The 21,240-nt window shown below is 41.5% G+C and overlaps 1 protein-coding gene across 1 annotated transcript in view; it reads left to right on the top strand.

Moving 5' to 3' along the window:
- Nucleotides 1–21,240, top strand: part of LOC311118264 (1-phosphatidylinositol 4,5-bisphosphate phosphodiesterase delta-1-like) — a 102,829-nt gene that overhangs the window by 73,881 nt on the left and 7,708 nt on the right. The window contains exon 8 of the mRNA XM_084193097.1: nt 149–301. Within this exon, the coding sequence (XP_084049223.1) occupies nt 149–301 (153 nt within the window). The remainder of the gene's footprint in view (nt 1–148; nt 302–21,240) is intronic.

The raw sequence follows: 21,240 nt of genomic DNA, 5'->3' as shown, positions 1-21,240 counted from the left end.
CCAGAGATGGACATGACTGGTAATGATGTGTTGTTGTCCTCCTGTCCCCCAGAGATGGACATGACTGGTAATGATGTGTTGTTGTCCTCCTGTCCCCCAGAGATGGACATGACTGGTAATGATGTGTTGTTGTCCTCCTGTCCCCCAGACATCAGAATACCCAGTGATCCTGTCCCTGGAGAACCACTGCACCCTGGAGCAGCAGAAGCTGATGGCCCAGCACATGAGGTCCATCCTGGGCAGCGCCCTGCTCACCTCCCCCCTGGAGCACCAGATGCCCACTGCCTTCCCCTCACCCCAGGTCAGAGACTAGCAGATAATCAATCCTTCCATCCACCCATCCACCCATCCACCCATCCACCCATCCACCCATCCACCCATCCACCCATCCATCCATTTATGCTTCCTTGTTTGTTTTTCACCCCTCTGTGGGTAAAGCCTGGAGCTTCATAACCACATACCCAGTATTTGAAATCTGAGAGCTCTGAGGCAAGCCTGAACAAGTTGTGGATGTTAGACAGATGAAAGGCTCTAAGTCCTTACTGAGTGTGTGAAGGAAGAACAACAACACCTTGTTTGACTGGTTGGGATTGGATTGGGGTGTTACCAGAAGGAATGTGATTTCCCTGCTAACAGGATCTCTCTGTTAGAACCTCTGTCTATGAGGCTAACAGGATCTGTCTGTTAGAGCCTGTCTGTCTATGAGGCTAACAGGATCTGTCTGTTAGAACCTGTCTGTCTATGAGGCTAACAGGATCTGTCTGTTAGAGCCTGTCTGTCTATGAGGCTAACAGTATCTGTCTGTTAGAACCTGTCTGTCTATGAGGCTAACAGGATCTGGTTGTTAGAACCTGTCTGTCTATGAGGCTAACAGTATCTGGTTGTTAGAACCTGTCTGTCTATGAGGCTAACAGTATCTGGTTGTTAGAACCTGTCTGTCTATGAGGCTAACAGTATCTGGTTGTTAGAACCTGTCTGTCTATGATGCTAACAGTATCTGGTTGTTAGAACCTGTCTGTCTATGAGGCTCGGCAGGAATGCTACAGCTGCTCCTCATTTAATATATTAACAGATTATCATTTAATCATGGCTAACACAAAAAAGGTTGCTGGAGAAATCTAAATTAACCATTCTCTGTCTCTCTCTCTCTCTCTCTCTCTCTCTCTGTCTCTCTCTCTCTCTCTCTCTCTCTCTCTCTCTGTCTCTCTGTCTCTCTCTCTCTCTCTCTCTCTCTCCCTCTCTCTCTCTCTCTCTCTCTCTCTCTCTCTCTCTCTCTCTCTCTCTCTCTCTCTCTCTCTCTCTCTCTCTCAAATTCAACTATTATGTTGTTTTTATTCAGTGTCTTTCAGGCTATGGCAGGCAAATACATATTTGGCTGCAAGAGGAGCCGTTGCTCTTTCACCCATGAGTATTTTTTGTTTTTCCTCTGGGTTTAATAAGATACAATTTGGAATAAATGTATTACATTTCTGCGAATAATGAATCTCTTTGTGAGGAATATTGATCACAGTAAAGGAGAAAGTGCATCTCTGTTTCTACCTCCCCTGTCGTGCAGTGACCACATACACGCTCCTCTTTGGGTAGCCATGTCTTTTTATGTCTGCCGGTTTCTATTTCCAATTGATGGTCACTCAGCCTGTACTTGGTAAGGATCTGTCTCTACTTCGTATCTCTGACAGAGTAGAGATAATCAGCCAACTCATATTCTCTGTTAAGGGTCAGATAGCAATTTAATCGGATTTGGGATTTTGTTTTGTTTTTCCAATGTTGTAAAAATTAGTCCTTTGATTGGTTCATGATTTGGTTTATTTGGATTCTTTCTTTTGAAGCAGTGCTGGTGTCAGCTTGGTTGGTTAGGTCCAACACCAGCTGACTGAGAGGGCTCGTTTCTGGGCTCAGCTCTTGGGTTTGAAGTGCTTTAAATTGGAGACTTGAATTTGGGCTTGAAGTTAGGTGTAGCCAAACATTTTATTATATTTTTTGTATTTTCATTACCACTGGAAAGCGGCCTAATTCTGCCCTACATGACTTGTAAAATTTTCCACAGGATTCTGCATGTATGGCTTCAATTGGATATTTGTCCCACACTTTAAAGTCCAGTTTATTGAGTGGCCCCCAAATCTCACTTCCGTAAAGAGCTATTGGTAGGATTACACTGTCAAATTACGCTGTGAAATATAATTGGAATGTTGATTTTGAATCATTTCATTTTTATTGCATACAATGCTCTGCAGGCTTTTTATTTGAGTGCATTCACTGCCATATTAAAGTGTCCCGATGCAGATATGGTCAGACCAAGGTATGAGTCATTTTTTGTGTGTTCAATTATGGTGTTGTTCAAGGTGAATTTATATTTGTGTTCCTGACATCTGGGGTTTTCTGGAAAATCATGATGTTTTTATTTTTATTTTTTAATGCCAGGGCCCAATTATGGCAATATTGCTCTAGAATGTTAAGGTTCTGTTGAAGACCTTCTTTGGTTAGTGATAGAAGAACCAAGTCATCAGCATATAGCAGGTATTTTACCTCTGTGTCAAATAGTGTGAGTCCTGGAGCTACAGAATGGTCCAACATGTCTGCTAATTCATTGATATAAATGTTGATTAGATTTGGACTCAAACTGCAGCCGTGTCTCACACCTCGACGTTGCGAAAATGTTGCACACTTGTTTTCTGTGTTGATACATTTTATTAAGTCATACACCTTACCACTAAGCCCACTTTGGAGAATTCTGAAGAATAGACCTTCATGCCAAATAGAATAGAATGCTTTTTTAAAGTCAATAAAGCAAGCAAAGAGTTTGCCCTCTTTTATTTGGTGGACGTGTTTATTAATTAGTGTATTTATGGTCAGTAGTGCGGTGGTTGGGGAGAAAGCCAATTTGACATTAACTTATTACATTTTCTCTTGAAGAAAGTTTTGGATTCTTGAATTCAAAATGCTACAGAAAACCTTTCCCAAGTTGCTGTTTACTCAAATTCCCCTGTAATTACTGGGGTCTGATTTGTCTCCACTGTTGTGGATAGGGGAGATGAGCCCCTGGTTCCAGACATCAGGAAAGCAGCCAGACGTTAGTACCATGTTGAACAATTTAAGCACAGCATTTTGCAACTCAGGTGTGCTGTTTTTCAGCATTTAATTTCTGATGTTATCTAGACCACAAGCCTTCTTTAGTTTTATAGAGTTGAGCTATTCATGTAGTTCTTGTTGGGTTGTTGGGTAATCTAATGGATTTAGGTTGTTTTTAATGACTGATTCAAGGATGTTACATTTTTCTTGAATTTCTAATAGGTTATGTTGTAAGTATTTTTGTGGGATATTTTTGTATAGATTTTCAAAATATGTTTTTCAAATTCCTTCATCTTGTATGGCTCATTATTCCACATTTCCCAGAATTGATTTTGGTCAATTGCATTTTCAATTTCATTAAGTGTCTTATTGGTATAATTCAATTTCTTGCGTTTCAGTGTATGTTTATACTGTTTCAGAGTTTCATAGTATTCATAGCACAGCTCTGGGTTGTTTTGCTGCTTATGTTTTTCATTTGACATTTGTCTTAGGTGTTTTCTAATTGTTTTACATTCATTATCAAACCATTTTTCAGAAACATTTTGTGTTTTGTTTTTGATGTTGTATTTCTTTGGTTTTCTCAAATTTGCTTTTGATGCTGCTTTTTGGAAAATGCAATTGATGTTTTGAGGAGCCGAATTGACACCTTCTTTATTGTTTTGGTATTGTGAGTTATTGAAGACCTGTATAGAGTTCATCATTTCATTTGAGTTCAATGTTTCAATGAATTTCTCTACACTGTTTGGAGCCCATCTGTACAATTGGTTCATGTTGTAGAGTTTATTCGGCTGTTTTTTTGAATGAGTATTGCTGGTTAATTTCTTCAGAAACACGTTAATCTGACTGTGATCTGACAATGGTGTCTGTGGTCTGACAGTGAATGCACTAATGGAGGAGGGGTCCATGTCAGTGATGGCATAATCGACTACACTTGTCCCAAGAGCTGAGCAGTAAGTAAACTGACCTAAAGAGTCCCCTCTGATTCTACCATTAAGCATGTATAGGCCTAAGGCTTGACAGAGACGCACTAACTCCTTCCTGTTTTTGTTCAGTATTTGGTCAGGACTGTTTCTATTATTTATAATAGGGCTACTGTACAAGGAGGGGTGTCCCAATATGTGGTGGTTACCTCCCGCATCAGTGTAGTCAGGCTCAGAACCTGTTCTCACATTGAAATCTCCACAAAGAAGCACTTTACTCTCCGCCTGAAATTGAAGGATTTCTGTATGGAGATTGTCAAAAAACGGATCATCATAATATGATGAATCTGAAGGAGGAGCATAAGCTGCACATATGTATACATAATTGTCACAATAGATTGTACCTTTGTTAAGTTTTAGCCAAATGTGATTAGTACCTTTTTTCATTTAATTCAGTGCTAAGTCCTGCTTACGCCAAATTATGATTCCTCCTGAGTCTCGGCCCCGTTAATTTTTTTTATGTTTGATTGATGGTAGTAAACTTTCTCTATAGCCTGAGGGACACTGAGTATCAATGTCTCCACGACACCATGTTTCCAGTAGGATTATGACGTCCTGTCCCTTGATGTTTTTAAGAAATTCTGGATTTGTTGTTTTATAACCAAAATGTGAAGAGTACAGGCCCTGGATATTCCAAGAGCTGATAGTTAATGATCTCATTTATAATAAGTGATATTCACTGGTTTGACTAAAGTACATTGAAATAAAAAAAAGAATATTATTAATTTTTTTAACAGAAATGGGAATAAATATATAAATGAATATATATACACTACCGGTCAAAAGTTTTAGAACACCTACTCATTCAAGGATTTTTCTTTATTTTTACTATTTTCTACATTGTAGAATAATAGTGAAGACATCGAAACTATGAAATAACACATATGGAATCATGCAGTAACCCAAAATTTGTTAAACAAATCAAAATATATTTTATATTTGAGATTCTTCAAATAGGTACCCTTTGACCTGATGACAGCAGATGTTATCGGAGGTCATCATTTGTCTGACTCAGTTTGTCCATTCTGCTTTCTAATTTAGCAATAGATGCTCCGCTCTCCTCTCTATGTCATCTCTTCTTTTAGTTTCTGGACAGTGTCATCCTCTTGAAGCTTGTTCTCTCTGAGTTCTATGACCTCTGCTTCAACTAGAGAGAGGGTGTTGTGGAAACGTTGCATAGCAGGTGTTCTTGGTGTTGTAGGCATGTCCTTGGCTCTGTCTGCTGCAGGTGAGGTAGGTAGAGGGACACGGAGGGCTTCTTGCTGGGTCACAGAGACCGTTGGGGGTGATGGGGCTCTTGTTCTCCTACATTATAGCAGGTATGCTCTCTCTCACTCTCTCTCTCTCTCTCTCTCTCTCTCTCTCTCTCTCTCTCTCTCTCTCTCTCTCTCTCTCTCTCTCTCTCTCTCTCTCTCTCTCTCTCTCTCTCTCTCTCTCTCTCTCTCTCTCTCTCTCTCTCTCTCTCTCTCTCTCTCTCTCTCTCTCTCTCTCTCTCTCTCTCTCTCTCTCTCTCTCTCTCTCTCTCTCTCTCTCTCTCTCTCTCTCTCTCTCTCTCTCTCTCTCTCTCTCTATCTCTCTGTCTGTCTCTCTCAATTCAATTCAAAGGGCTTTATTGGCATCAGAAACATATGTTTACATTGCCAAAGCAAGTGAAATAGATAATAAACAATCCAATATTAACAGTAAACATTACACTCACAAAAGTTCCAAAAGAATAATGACATTTCAAATGTCATATTATGGCTATATACAGTGTTGTAATGATGTGCAAATAGTTAAAGTACAAAAGGGAATCTTGCTGCTGTGATGGCACACTGTGGTATTTCACCCAATAGATATGTCAGTTTATCAAAATTTGATTTGTTTTCAAATTCTTTGTGGGTCTGTGTAATCTGAGGGAAACATGTGTCTCTATAGTCATACAATTGGCAGGAGGTTAGGAAGTGCAGCTCAGTTTCCCCCTCTCACCCGCAGAGGGGGGGAGGATGGAACTGGTGGGGGATTGACACGTCACTCCCTGTTGTAAACCAAGGAGAGAAGATTCAGGTCTCCCTCTCCAATGTTCACCAGAAGAATGTGCAGTTTCCACAGACTTTTCCCACTGAAACTCGAACACGTTCTAAAGCGAATACTGGAACAATATTTCTAACATAGAACGTGGGGAATGGTCAGAGGCGATCTATAGAAAACTACTGTCAATTGGGTTGTTATTTTGTGATGTCATTAAAAATGTTATAAAGGAAATACTGTAACTTGGAAAGTATACCCCCTATATTTGCGAAGGTTCCATACGATGCGTTGTAAAATGAAAAATGATTGAAGTATTTTTGTTAAGAGACGGATGTGATTTTAGGAGCCATAAGAGGTAATTGTTTTACATGAACTTTGCACAGTGACAAGTCACGCCCCGTCAGAGAGCGTGTCAGCCTGACGGAACCGCCCTTTTGAACAAACTGTATCAGACCAGATAACGTGAAAGCGGCAACTACTCGTTTAAAATGGTTGGAACGAGGTGGAGAGAATACACTAACCACTAACCTCCCAGACAGTCACTGGTACGGCTGGTTAGCCTCTCATCACCCCACTGGGGAACCATCGATACGGCTGGCTAGCCTATCTTCAAAGAAGCAACCTCTCATCACCCCACTGGGGAACCATCGATATGGCTGGCTAGCCTATCTTCAAAGAAGCAACTTCAAGAGTGACGGGAAGACAAATCCATTCTGTAGTTCTGTTCAAGACCACATGACAAATCACTGGATACCGGACAACTACAGAGGAGAACAACAGTAGAAGACTTGTTGGAACTTTTTTGGACAATCAGAGCCTTACAAGCGTGCCGCGAGAAGGCCCAACTCCCTTTCCAGGGTGGTCCTGTCCACCGAGAGATACACGGCGAACCAGACATTTCACGTAAATACATTCATGATTTCTTACTCAAAGCGGGCGGCGGTAAAACGGCAGCCATCTTCTCCGGCGCTGTTCAAATCACGACACTGTTTAGTGCAAAATAGCATTCTAGTTTGCTCAGTATCTTTGTTAATTCTTTCCAATGTGTCATGTCACTATCTTTTTGTTTTCTCATCATTTGGTTGAGTCTAATTGTGTTGCTGTTGTTGTCCTGGGTTTCTGTGGGGTCTGTCTGTGTTTGTGAACAGAGCCCCAGAACTAGCAGTCTGAGGGGACTCTTCTCTAGGTTCATCCCCTTGCAGGTTAGGGCTTTGTGATGGAAGGTTTGGGCATCGCTTTCCTTTAGGTGGTTGTGGAATTGAATGGCTCTTTTCTGGATTTTGATCATTAGTGGGTATAGTCCTAATTCTGCTCTGCATGCATTGTTTGGGGTTTTGCGTTGTACTCTGAGGATATTTTAGCAGAATTCTGGATGCAGAGTCTCAATTGGGTGTTTGTCCCATTTTGTGAATTCTTGGTTGGTGGGCGGACCCCAGACCTCACAACCATACAGATCAATGGGTTCTATAACTCATTGGAATATTTTTAGCCAGATCTTAATTGGGATGTTATTTTTTTCTTTTGATGGTGTAGAAGGCCCTTCTTGCCTTGTCTCTCAGATCGTTCACAGCCGTGTGGAAGTTACCTGTGTTGCTGATGTTTCAACAAGCTCTCACAGTGTCAAGTCAGAATTAGACGTTCATCCATGTTTCTCAAATGTCAAATTTCATAGTTCTTCCAAACGTCAAATTTCAAAAGTTCTTCCAAACGTCAAATTTCAAAGTTCTTCCAAACGTCAAATTTCAAAGTTCTTCCAAACGTCAAATTTCAAAGTTCTTCCAAACGTAAATTTCAAAGTTCTTCCAAATGTCAAATTTCGAAGTTCTTCCAAACGTCAAATTTCATTGTTTGGTTACTTCTCTGTATTGTTCCAATATAAAGTTTACGCATTAACTCCAAATTCTTAAGTTTACGCATTAACTCCAAATTCTTAAGGTAAGGCATTATCTCAGAATGGTTAAGGTAAGGCATTAATTCTGAATGGTTAAGGTAAGGATTAAGGTTTAGGATAGGCATAAAAAAATTATGGTGACTACCTCATGAAGCTGGTTGAGAGAATACCAAGAGTGTGCAAAGCTGTCATCAAGGCAAAAGGTGGCTACTTTGAAGAATCTCAAATATAAAATATATTTTGATTTTGTTGAACACTTTTTTGGTTACAACATGATTCCATATGTGTTATTTTATAGTTTTGATGTCTTCACTATTATTCTACAATGTAGAAAATAGTAAAAAATAAAGAAAAACCCTTGAATGAGTAGGTGTGTCCAAACCTTTGACTAGTTCTGTATATATATGTATGTGATGGGATGTATAGACATTATGGACAGTATGTGGATAGAATATGTAGTATATCTGTAGAATACGTAGGATAGAATAGCATATATACAGCAGTAGTTAAATAGGATGAACCATGACTAGAATACAGTATATACATATGGAGTGGACAGCAGTAGTTATATAGGATGAACCATGACTAGAATACAGTATATACATATGAAGAAGACAGCAGTAGTTATATAGGATGAACCATGACTAGAATACAGTATATACATATGGAGCGGACAGCAGTAGTTATATAGGATGAACCATGACTAGAATACAGTATATACATATGAAGAGGACAGCAGTAGTTATATAGGATGAACCATGACTAGAATACAGTATATACATATGAAGTGGACAGCAGTAGTTATATAGGATGAACCATGACTAGAATACAGTATATACATATGAAGAGGACAGCAGTAGTTATATAGGATGAACCATGACTAGAATACAGTATATACATATGAAGAGGACAGCAGTAGTTATATAGGATGAACCATGACTAGAATACAGTATATACATATGAAATGGGTAAAACAGTCTGTAAACATTATTAAAGTGACTAGGTTTCCATTATGAAAGTGACCAGTGATTCCATGTCTATGTACATAGTGCAGCTTCCTCTAAGGTGCAGAGTTGAGTATCCGGGTGGTAGCCGGCTAGTGCCAGTGACTAAATTCAGGGCAGCTTTGATGCACCTGTACTGACCTCGCCTTTGGATGATTGCGGGGTGAACAGGCCATGGCTCGGGTGGCTGAGGTTCTTGATGATCTTCTTGGGTCTTTCTGTGACACCGGGTGGGTGCTGTAAATGTCCTGGAGGGCAGGCAGTGTGCCCCCAGTGATGCGTTGGTTAGACCGCACCACCCTCTGGAGAGCCCTGCAGTTGCGAACGGTGCCATGGATAGACGCTTCTCCCTCTCTGTCACGGATGCCATGGTTGCCCTTATTTGAAGATGTAATCCGGAGACAGGTGTTTTATACAACAGCCTTCTGTGTGTTCTCTTTTCGACTCCGTCTGCATATTTGCAATCAAACGCCAGAATTTTCTCCAACTCCTTAGCTATCATACTTTAATTCCACCGGGCATTCCACTGATTTCAAAACTAGGTCCTCCAGAAAGTGGAGAGCATCACTTATGCAGTTCTACTATGTGATATCTTTAAAAAAAAGCAGCGTTAGAAAGGATTACCTACACATACTGACCAGCTCATGTTATAGACAGAAGCGTTCTACATGGCAGACCAATCTGAACTCATCCTCGGTATGTCCAGCCCATCCATTATCTCAGCCAATCATGGCTAGCGGGATGGTTCCTGTCTTTTTCCGTGGCTAAACCAACTAGGCTCATAATTTAACAACTGTATTCGTATTCACAGATGGCATACAAGTTTGTTATTAAGGCACATGAAAGTTCACATGTTCCAGAAGGCATTTCTGCCAAAAAGCATTTTGATTTTAAAAAAAGGTTTATGTTCAAATATGCTCTCCTGTGAAGTAGTGACGCACGACATAAGCCTTGTTTCCTGAAACGAGTCACATTTGTATTTGTATTTATTATGGATCCCCATAAGCTCCTGCCAAGGCAGCAGCTACTCTTCCTGGGGTTTATTATGGATCCCCGTTAGTTCCTGCCAAGGCAGCAGCTACTCTTCCTGGGGTTTATTATGGATCCCCATTAGTTCCTGCCAAGGCAGCAGCTACTCTTCCTGGGGTTTATTATGGATCCCCATTAGTTCCTGCCAAGGCAGCAGCTACTCTTCCTGGGGTTTATTATGGATCCTCATTAGTTCCTGCCAAGGCAGCAGCTACTCTTCCTGGGGTTTATTATGGATCCCCATTAGTTCCTGCCAAGGCAGCAGCTACTCTTCCTGGGGTTTATTATGGATCCCCATTAGTTCCTACCAAGGCAGCAGCTACTCTTCCTGGGGTTTATTATGGATCCCCATTAGTTCCTGCCAAGGCAGCAGCTACTCTTCCTGGGGTTTATTATGGATCCCCATTAGTTCCTGCCAAGGCAGCAGCTACTCTTCCTGGGGTTTATTATGGATCCCCATTAGTTCCTGCCAAGGCAGCAGCTACTCTTCCTGGGGTTTATTATGGATCCCCATTAGTTCCTGCCAAGGCAGCAGCTACTCTTCCTGGGGTTTATTATGGATCCCCATTAGTTCCTGCCAAGGCAGCAGCTACTCTTCCTGGGGTTTATTATGGATTCCCATTAGTTCCTGCCAAGGCAGCAGCTACTCTTCCTGGGGTTTATTATGGATCCCCATTAGCTCCTGCCAAGGCAGCAGCTACTCTTCCTGGGGTTTATTATGGATCCCCATTAGCTCTTGCCAAGGCAGCAGCTACTCTTCCTGGGGTTTATTATGGATCCCCATTAGTTCCTGCCAAGGCAGCAGCTACTCTTTCTGGGGTTTATTATGGATCCCCATTAGTTCCTGCCAAGGCAGCAGCTACTCTTCCTGGGGTTTATTATGGATCCCCATTAGTTCCTGCCAAGGCAGCAGCTACTCTTCCTGGGGTTTATTATGGATCCCCATTAGCTCCTGCCAAGGCAGCAGCTACTCTTCCTGGGGTTTATTATGGATCCCCATTAGCTCTTGCCAAGGCAGCAGCTACTCTTCCTGGGGTTTATTATGGATCCCCATTAGTTCCTGCCAAGGCAGCAGCTACTCTTCCTGGGGTTTATTATGGATCCCCATTAGTTCTTGCCAAGGCAGCAGCTACTCTTCCTGGGGTTTATTATGGATCCCCATTAGTTCCTGCTGAGGCAGCAGCTACTCTTCCTGGGGTTTATTATGGATCCCCATTAGTTCCTGCCAAGGCAGCAGCTACTATTGGGGTTTATTATGGGTCCCCATTAGTTCCTGCCAAGGCAGCAGCTACTCTTCCTGGGGTTTATTATGGATCCCCATGAGTTCCTGCCAAGGCAGCAGCTATTCTTCCTGGGGTTTGTTATGGATCCCCATTAGTTCCTGCCAAGGCAGCAGCTACTCTTCCTGGGGTTTATTATGGATCCCCATTAGTTCCTGCCAAGGCAGCAGCTACTCTTCCTGGGGTTTATTATGGATCCCCATTAGTTCCTGCCAAGGCAGCAGCTACTATTGGGGTTTATTATGGATCCCCATTAGTTCCTGCAAAGGCAGCAGCTACTCTTCCTGGGGTTTATTATGGATCCCCATTAGTTCCTGCCAAGGCAGCAGCTACTCTTCCTGGGGTTTATTATGGATCCTCATTAGTTCCTGCCAAGGCAGCAGCTACTCTTCCTGGGGTTTATTATGGATCCCCATTAGTTCCTGCCAAGGCAGCAGCTACTCTTCCTGGGGTTTATTATGGATCCCCATTAGTTCCTGCCCAGGCAGCAGCTACTCTTCCTGGGGTTTATTATGGATCCCCATTAGTTCCTGCCAAGGCAGCAGCTACTCTTCCTGGGGTTTATTATGGATCCCCATTAGTTCCTGCCAAGGCAGCAGCTACTCTTCCTGGGGTTTATTATGGATCCCCATTAGTTCCTGCCAAGGCAGCAGCTACTCTTCCTGGGGTTTATTATGGATCCCCATTAGCTCCTGCCAAGGCAGAAGCTACTCTTCCTGGGGTTTATTATGGATCCCCATTAGTTCCTGCCAAGGCAGCAGCTACTCTTCCTGGGGTTTATTATGGATCCCCATTAGTTCCTGCCAAGGCAGCAGCTACTCTTCCTGGGGTTTATTATGGATCCCCATTAGCTCCTGCCAAGGCAGAAGCTACTCTTCCTGGGGTTTATTATGGATCCCCATTAGTTCCTGCCAAGGCAGCAGCTACTCTGATTTAAAATATTACATGACATTACTTTTCACAACACATTCAGTGTCTTCCCTTAGGCCACTACTCTACTACCACATATCTACAATATAAAATCCATGTGTACGTGTGTGTAGAGGGCGTGTCTTATCATGTGTGTGTGTGTCTCTTCACAGTCCCCGCTGTTCCATAAGGTGTATTTTTATCTGTTTTTTTACATCTGATTCTACTGCTTGCATCAGTTAACTGATGTGGAATAGAGTTCCATGTAGTCATGGCTCTATGTAGTACTGTGCGGCTCCCATAGTCTGTTCTGGACTTGAGTATTGTGAAGAGACCTCTGGTGGCATGTCTTGTGGGGTATGCATGGGTTTCTGAGCTGTGTGCTAGTAGTTTAAACAGACACCTCGATGCATTCAGCATGTCAACACTTCTTACAAAGACAAGTAGTGATGAAGTCAATCTCTCCTCCACTTTGAGCCATGTGAGATGTATTAATGTTAGCTCTCTGTCTATATTTAAGGGTCAGGCAAGCTGCCCTGTTCTGAGCCAATTGTAATTTTCAGAGGTCTCTCTTTGTGGCACCTGACCACACGACTGAAGAGTAGTCCAGGTGTGACAAAACTAGGGCCTGTAGGACCTGCCTTGTTGATAGTGTTGTTAAGAAGGTAGTGCAGCACTTTATTATGGACAGACTTCTCCCCATCTTAGCTACTGTTGTATCAATATGTTTTGACCATGACAGTTTACAATCCAGGGTTACTCCAAGCAGTTTAGTCACTTCAACTTGCTCAATTTCCACATTAAGATTTAGTTGAGGTTAGGGTTTAGTGAATGATTTGTCCCAAATACAATGCTTTTAGTTTTTGAAATATTTAGCACTAACTTATTCCTTGCCACCCATTCTGAAACTAACTGCAGCTTTTTGTTAAGTGTTGATGTCATTTCAGTCGCTGTATTAGCTGACATATGTATAGTGTTGAGTCATCCGCATACATAGACACACTGGCTTTACTCAAAGCCAGTGGCATGTCATTAGCAAAGATTGAAAAAAGTAATGGGCCTAGACAGCTGCCCTGGGGAATTCCTGATTCTACCTGGATTTTGTTGGAGAGGCTTTCATTAAAGAACACCCGCTGTGTTCTGTTAGACAGGTAACTCTTTATCCACATTATAGCAGGGGGTGTAAAGCCATAACACATACGTTTTTTCCAGCAGCAGACTATGATCGATAATGTCAAAAGCCGCACTGAAGTCTAACAAAACAGCTCCCACAATCTTTTAATCATGAATTTCTCTCCGCCAATCATCAGTCATTTGTGTAAGTGCTGTGCTTGTTGAATGTCCTTCCCTATAAGCATGCTGAAAGTCTGTTGTCAATTTGTTTACTGTAAAATAGCATTGTATCTGGTCAAACACAATTTTTCCCCAAAGTTTACTAAGTGTTGGTAACAGGCTGATTGGTCGGATATTTTAACCAGTAAAGGGGGCTTTAATATTCTTAGGTAGCGGAATAACTTTTGCTTCCCTCCAGGCCTGAGGGCACACACTTTCTAGTAGGCTTAGATTGAAGATATGGTAAATGGGAGTGGAAATATCGTCCGCTATTATCCTCAGTAATTCTCCATCCAAGTTGTCAGACCCCGGTTGTCACGATCGTTTAAAGACTGGTCGAACCAAGGCGCAGCGTGATATGCATTCATATTTATTAACGACTAAACACATGACAAAACAACAAACGAAACGTGAAGTCCAAGGTAGCACACAAACAACATACCTTACACGGAACAAGATCCTACAACTAACTGGTGCCAACAGGCTGCCTAAGTATGGTCCCAATCAGAGACAACGAGCTACAGCTGCCTCTGATTGGGAACCACACAGGCCAACATAGATCTACCCATTCTAGATCTTAAACATAGAACATCGACATAGCAAACACAACCCAGAAAATACACACCCTGACTCAACAAATACAAGTCCTCAGAGTCAGGGCGTGACACCGGTGGCTTGTCATTGTTGATAGACAACAACAAAAAATTCACCTCTTCCACACTCACAATTCAAAATTACAACGCTTATCTTTCATAACTTGGTCAGTTAAACTTGGATGTGTAGTGTCAGCTTTTGTTGCTGGCATGTCATGTCTAAATTTGCTAATCTTGCCAATGAAAAAATCATTAAAGTAATTGGCAATATCAGTGGGTTTTGTGATGAATGAGCCATCTGATTCAATAAATGTATTTTTGCCCAAAATGTAATTGAAGGTGCTCCAAAGCTTTTTACTATCATTCTTTATGTCATTTATCTTTGTTTCATAGTTTAGTTTCTTCTTCTTTTTATTCAGTTTAGTCACATGATTTTTCAGTTTGCAGTATGTTTGCCAATCGGTTGTGCAGCCAGACCTATTTGCCATCTCTTTTGCCTCATCCCTCTCAACCATACCATTTTTCAATTCCTCATCAATCCACGGGGATTTAACAGTTTTACAGTCATTGTCTTAATGGGTTTATGCTTTTTAGTAACTGGAATAAGCAATTTCATAAATGTGTAAAGCGCAGCATCTGGTTGCTCCTCATTAACAACCACATATTAACAAATATTCTTCACATCAACAACATAGGAATCACTACAAACGTATTGTATGACCTCTTATACACTATATTAGGCCCAGCCTTTGGAACTTTGGTTTTCCTAGATATGGCTACTATATTGTGATCACTACAGGCAATGGATTAGGATACATTAAAGCACATTTCTGCAGCATTAGTAAAGATGTGATCAATACATGTTGATGATTTCATTCCTGTGCTGTTTATAACTACCCTGGTAGGTTGATTGATAACCTGAACCAGATTGCAGGCACTGGTTACAGTTTGAGGCTCTTTCTTGAGTGGGTAGCTTGATGAAAGCCAGTCAATATTTAAATCACCCAGAAAATATACCTCTCTGTTAATGCGTTAGCCACCTAGCAAGCTTTGCCAAAATGTTGTGAAAATATGCAAATTCCGTGAGATGGTAAGGACTGAGGGTGGAAGCTGGTAGGATGGTAAAACTGATCATAGATGCATTCTCTCTACTGAAGCTGGTAGGATGGTAAAACTGATCATAGATGCATTCTCTCTACTGAAGCTGGTAGGATGGTAAAACTGATCATAGATGCATTCTCTCTACTGAAGCTGGTAGGATGGTAAAACTGATCATAGATGCATTCTCTCTACTGAAGCTGGTAGGATGGTAAAACTGATCATAGATGCATTCTCTCTACTGAAGCTGGTAGGATGGTAAAACTGATCATAGATGCATTCTCTCTACTGAAGCTGGTAGGATGGTAAAACTGATCATAGATGCATTCTCTCTACTGAAGCTGGTAGGATGGTAAAACTGATCATAGATGCATTCTCTCTACTGAAGCTGGTAGGATGGTAAAACTGATCATAGATGCATTCTCTCTACTGAAGCTGGTAGGATGGTAAAACTGATCATAGATGCATTCTCTCTACTGAAGCTGGTAGGATGGTAAAACTGATCATAGATGCATTCTCTCTACTGAAGCTGGTAGGATGGTAAAACTGATCATAGATGCATTCTCTCTACTGAAGCTGGTAGGATGGTAAAACTGATCATAGATGCATTCTCTCTACTGAAGCTGGTAGGATGGTAAAACTGATCATAGATGCATTCTCTCTACTGAAGCTGGTAGGATGGTAAAACTGATCATAGATGCATTCTCTCTACTGAAGCTGGTAGGATGGTAAAACTGATCATAGATGCATTCTCTCTACTGAAGCTGGTAGGATGGTAAAACTGATCATAGATGCATTCTCTCTACTGAAGCTGGTAGGATGGTAAAACTGATCATAGATGCATTCTCTCTACTGAAGCTGGTAGGATGGTAAAACTGATCATAGATGCATTCTCTCTACTGAAGCTGGTAGGATGGTAAAACTGATCATAGATGCATTCTCTCTACTGAAGCTGGTAGGATGGTAAAACTGATCATAGATGCATTCTCTCTACTGAAGCTGGTAGGATGGTAAAACTGATCATAGATGCATTCTCTCTACTGAAGCTGGTAGGATGGTAAAACTGATCATAGATGCATTCTCTCTACTGAAGCTGGTAGGATGGTAAAACTGATCATAGATGCATTCTCTCTACTGAAGCTGGTAGGATGGTAAAACTGATCATAGATGCATTCTCTCTACTGAAGCTGGTAGGATGGTAAAACTGATCATAGATGCATTCTCTCTACTGAAGCTGGTAGGATGGTAAAACTGATCATAGATGCATTCTCTCTACTGAAGCTGGTAGGATGGTAAAACTGATCATAGATGCATTCTCTCTACTGAAGCTGGTAGGATGGTAAAACTGATCATAGATGCATTCTCTCTACTGAAGCTGGTAGGATGGTAAAACTGATCATAGATGCATTCTCTCTACTGAAGCTGGTAGGATGGTAAAACTGATCATAGATGCATTCTCTCTACTGAAGCTGGTAGGATGGTAAAACTGATCATAGATGCATTCTCTCTACTGAAGCTGGTAGGATGGTAAAACTGATCATAGATGCATTCTCTCTACTGAAGCTGGTAGGATGGTAAAACTGATCATAGATGCATTCTCTCTACTGAAGCTGGTAGGATGGTAAAACTGATCATAGATGCATTCTCTCTACTGAAGCTGGTAGGATGGTAAAACTGATCATAGATGCATTCTCTCTACTGAAGCTGGTAGGATGGTAAAACTGATCATAGATGCATTCTCTCTACTGAAGCTGGTAGGATGGTAAAACTGATCATAGATGCATTCTCTCTACTGAAGCTGGTAGGATGGTAAAACTGATCATAGATGCATTCTCTCTACTGAAGCTGGTAGGATGGTAAAACTGATCATAGATGCATTCTCTCTACTGAAGCTGGTAGGATGGTAAAACTGATCATAGATGCATTCTCTCCACTGAAGCTGGTAGGATGGTAAAACTGATCATAGATGCATTCTCTCCACTGAAGCTGGTAGGATGGTAAAACTGATCATAGATGCATTCTCTCCACTGAAGCTGGTAGGATGGTAAAACTGATCATAGATGCATTCTCTCCACTGAAGCTGGTAGGATGGTAAAACTGATCATAGATGCATTCTCTCCACTGAAGCTGGTAGGATGGTAAAACTGATCATAGATGCATTCTCTCCACTGAAGCTGGTAGGATGGTAAAACTGATCATAGATGCATTCTCTCCACTGAAGCTGGTAGGATGGTAAAACTGATCATAGATGCATTCTCTCTACTGAAGCTGGTAGGATGGTAAAACTGATCATAGATGCATTCTCTCTACTGAAGCTGGTAGGATGGTAAAACTGATCATAGATGCATTCTCTCTACTGAAGCTGGTAGGATGGTAAAACTGATCATAGATGCATTCTCTCTACTGAAGCTGGTAGGATGGTAAAACTGATCATAGATGCATTCTCTCTACTGAAGCTGGTAGGATGGTAAAACTGATCATAGATGCATTCTCTCTACTGAAGCTGGTAGGATGGTAAAACTGATCATAGATGCATTCTCTCTACTGAAGCTGGTAGGATGGTAAAACTGATCATAGATGCATTCTCTCTACTGAAGCTGGTAGGATGGTAAAACTGATCATAGATGCATTCTCTCTACTGAAGCTGGTAGGATGGTAAAACTGATCATAGATGCATTCTCTCTACTGAAGCTGGTAGGATGGTAAAACTGATCATAGATGCATTCTCTCTACTGAAGCTGGTAGGATGGTAAAACTGATCATAGATGCATTCTCTCTACTGAAGCTGGTAGGATGGTAAAACTGATCATAGATGCATTCTCTCTACTGAAGCTGGTAGGATGGTAAAACTGATCATAGATGCATTCTCTCTACTGAAGCTGGTAGGATGGTAAAACTGATCATAGATGCATTCTCTCTACTGAAGCTGGTAGGATGGTAAAACTGATCATAGATGCATTCTCTCTACTGAAGTCCCCAGGTGGTTTCGCTGACCTCTCTTCAGTCAGCCAGTGACAGCGTCATAAAATGTAAAATGTAAATGTAAATGATGAACTTTTAGGGCTCTCCATAAATGTTTACACGTAAGCTAACTTTGCCAACAATAACAGTGGTGGAAATGTGTTTTGCAAAAGTTAGGTTACTTTGCTCTAATCCTATCAGTGAATGTCTGATTGATGATTTCCCCATCTGGTGGAATAGGTCCTATTTCAAATATTTAGATAGAAAGACATGTTGCTGCTACAGTATTGTCTGTCTAATTTGATCAATAAATTCCAGGCATGAAAGTTAACAATGGTTTAAAAAAGAGCCACTATATTGCTGCCAGCATGTTATAACCACAACCATCTATCTAGTACTGATGGGGTAAGGATGAATTCCTCAGCAACGAGTGGACCTATTGAACAATGGGCAGTAAAGAATGGAGGAGGGAAGAACACAGAAGGAAAGATCACAGAAGGAAAGAACACAGAAGGAAAGATCACAGAAGGAAAGATCACAGAAGGGAAAATCACAGAAGGAAAGGTCACAGAAGGGAAAATCACAGAAGGAAAGATCACAGAAGGGAAGATCACAGAAGGAAAGATCACAGAAGGAAAGATCACAGAAGGGAAGGACACAGAAGGGAAGATCACAGAAGGGAAGATCACAGAAGGAAAGATCACAGAAGGGAAGGACACAGAAGGGAAGATCACAGAAGGGAAGATCACAGAAGGAAAGATCACAGAAGGGAAGGACACAGAAGGGAAGATCACAGAAGGAAAGATCACAGAAGGGAAGATCACAGAAGGAAAGATCACAGAAGGGAAGATCACAGAAGGAAAGTACACTAGTGACATCCCCAGTAATTAGCCTATTCCTTCCACACAGAGGTTGACATCAACATGTTTAGCTGCTTGTCCAAATCACCCAAACTGAAACTCAATGTAACAATCTAGTTATCAGTTCAGTATTGGATAATATACTGTGGACATTGGCTAACGTAATTGTCTCTCTTTTGTCTTTTTCATGTGTTCATCTGATTGGATTGGGATTGTGGATTAGCTAAACCGCTCAGACCACACAGGGCTTGATTTTTTACTTGTCCGAAAGTTTAAGTCACTTGTCCAAAAATAAAAAATAGTCTGTAATACCATTGGTCAAAAAAATTACAAAAGATTGTGTTGTATGATGTAAGTAACCACTGCTAGTCTCTGATCATATGTACAATGGCCTGCTGTTGTACCCTTCAGCAAGGCATTTAACCTCCCACAAAGTCAAATAAGTGTTAGGCTACTGTGTGCTCAACCTCCATCTGGATAGTTACTGGGCGTGCAGGCTTTTCTTCCAGCCCTGCTGAAACATCAGTCCGCTGGATAGTTACTGGGCGTGCAGGCTTTTCTTCCAGCCCTGCTGAAACATCAGTCATCTGGATAGTTACTGGGCGTGCAGGCTTTTCTTCCAGCCCTGCTGAAACATCAGTCAGCCGATGAAGGTCATGTTGGGCAGCTGATTTGTGGTGTGTTAGAGCAGGAACAACAGCCTGCCCACCCACTAGCTCTCCTGGAGGATGGAAGATGTTGCAAATTATGGAGATCTTGTTTTAGAAAGAGGCACTATGTTGCCTAACTTGCCAGCATATTAAAACCATAACCATCTACTACCCAGTAAAGATGAATACACACACGTAACTATGTCAGCTAGACTCAATAACATTTGAACCATACTTTACAGATTAGCTAGACTCATTTCCCTTACATTGTGTGCCAAATTTCATCACTCTGAGTCAAACAGATCATAAGATATAAGCATGTGCACAGTATATGGCCACCGTGTGGTCGATCTGAATACGCTTGAATATGTTGAGTCTTGACTGTTTGAAACGTGTACCATGTCTGATTTTTTAAAATATTTTATTTTATTTTATATGCATTAATGTGCCAGACCACGGCTACATTAACGTTTATTGGTCAGTATCGGCCATATTGTTTGATATACTAGTCTGGAAAATATTGCGGTGAGAGACCTTGGTCCATAGATGCCATATGTCAAGGTTAATCCAGATCGGCCCAGTGGTTCCGGAGGAGATGTCATTTAAGTGTTTTTCACAAAATTCAAAATGGCGGAAAATCCATCATCAAATCTAATCTAATCTAATCTTATTTTTCAAATACACGTGTTTAGCAGACGTTATTGCGGGTGTAGAGAAATGCTTGTGCTTCTAGCTCCGACAGTGCAGTAATATCTAACAAGTAATATCTAACAATTTCACAACATATACCCAATACACACAAATCTAAGTAAGGAATGGAATTTAAGAATATATACATATATGGACAAGCAATGACAGAGCGGCATGGACTAAGATACAGTAGAATATTATAGAATAGAATGCAGTATATACATATGAGATGAGTAGTGCAAGATATGGAAACATTATTAAAGTGACTAGTGTTCCATTTCTTAAAGTGGCCAGTGATTTCAATAGGCAGCAGCAGCCTCTAATGTGCTAGTGATGGCTATTTAACAGTCTGATGGCCTTGAGATAGAAGCTGTTTTTCATTCTCTCGGTCCCAGCTTTGATGCACCTGTACTGACCTTGCCTTCAGGATGATAGTGGGGTGAACAGGCAGTGGCTCGGGTGGTTGATGTCCTTGATGATTTTTTTGGCCTTCCTGTGACATCGGGTGCTGTAGGTGTCTTGGAGGGCGGGTAGTTTGCCCCCGGTAATGAGTTCGGCAGACCGCACCACCCTCTGGAGAGCCCTGCGGTTGTGGGCGGTGCAGTTGCCGTACCAGGGGGTCATGCAGCCCGACAGGATGCTCTCAATTGTGCATCTGTAAAAGTTTGTGAGGGTTTTAGATGCCAAGTCAAATTTCTTCAGCCTCCTGAGGTTGAAGAGGCTCTGTTGCGACTTCTTCACCACACTGTCTGTGTGGGTGGACCATTTCAGTTTGTCAGTGATGTGTACGCCAAGGAACTTGAATCTTTCCACCTTCTCCCCTGCGGTCCCGTCGATGTGGATAGGGGGGTGCACCCTCTTCTGTTTCCTGAAGTCCACGATCA

Source organism: Coregonus lavaretus, assembly GCF_964263955.1.
Source record: "Coregonus lavaretus genome assembly, contig: HAP1_SCAFFOLD_322, whole genome shotgun sequence".
Lineage (NCBI taxonomy): Eukaryota > Metazoa > Chordata > Actinopteri > Salmoniformes > Salmonidae > Coregonus > Coregonus lavaretus.
The sequence above is the reverse complement of the archived record's forward strand: the minus strand, read 5'-3'. Positions and strand labels throughout refer to the sequence as shown.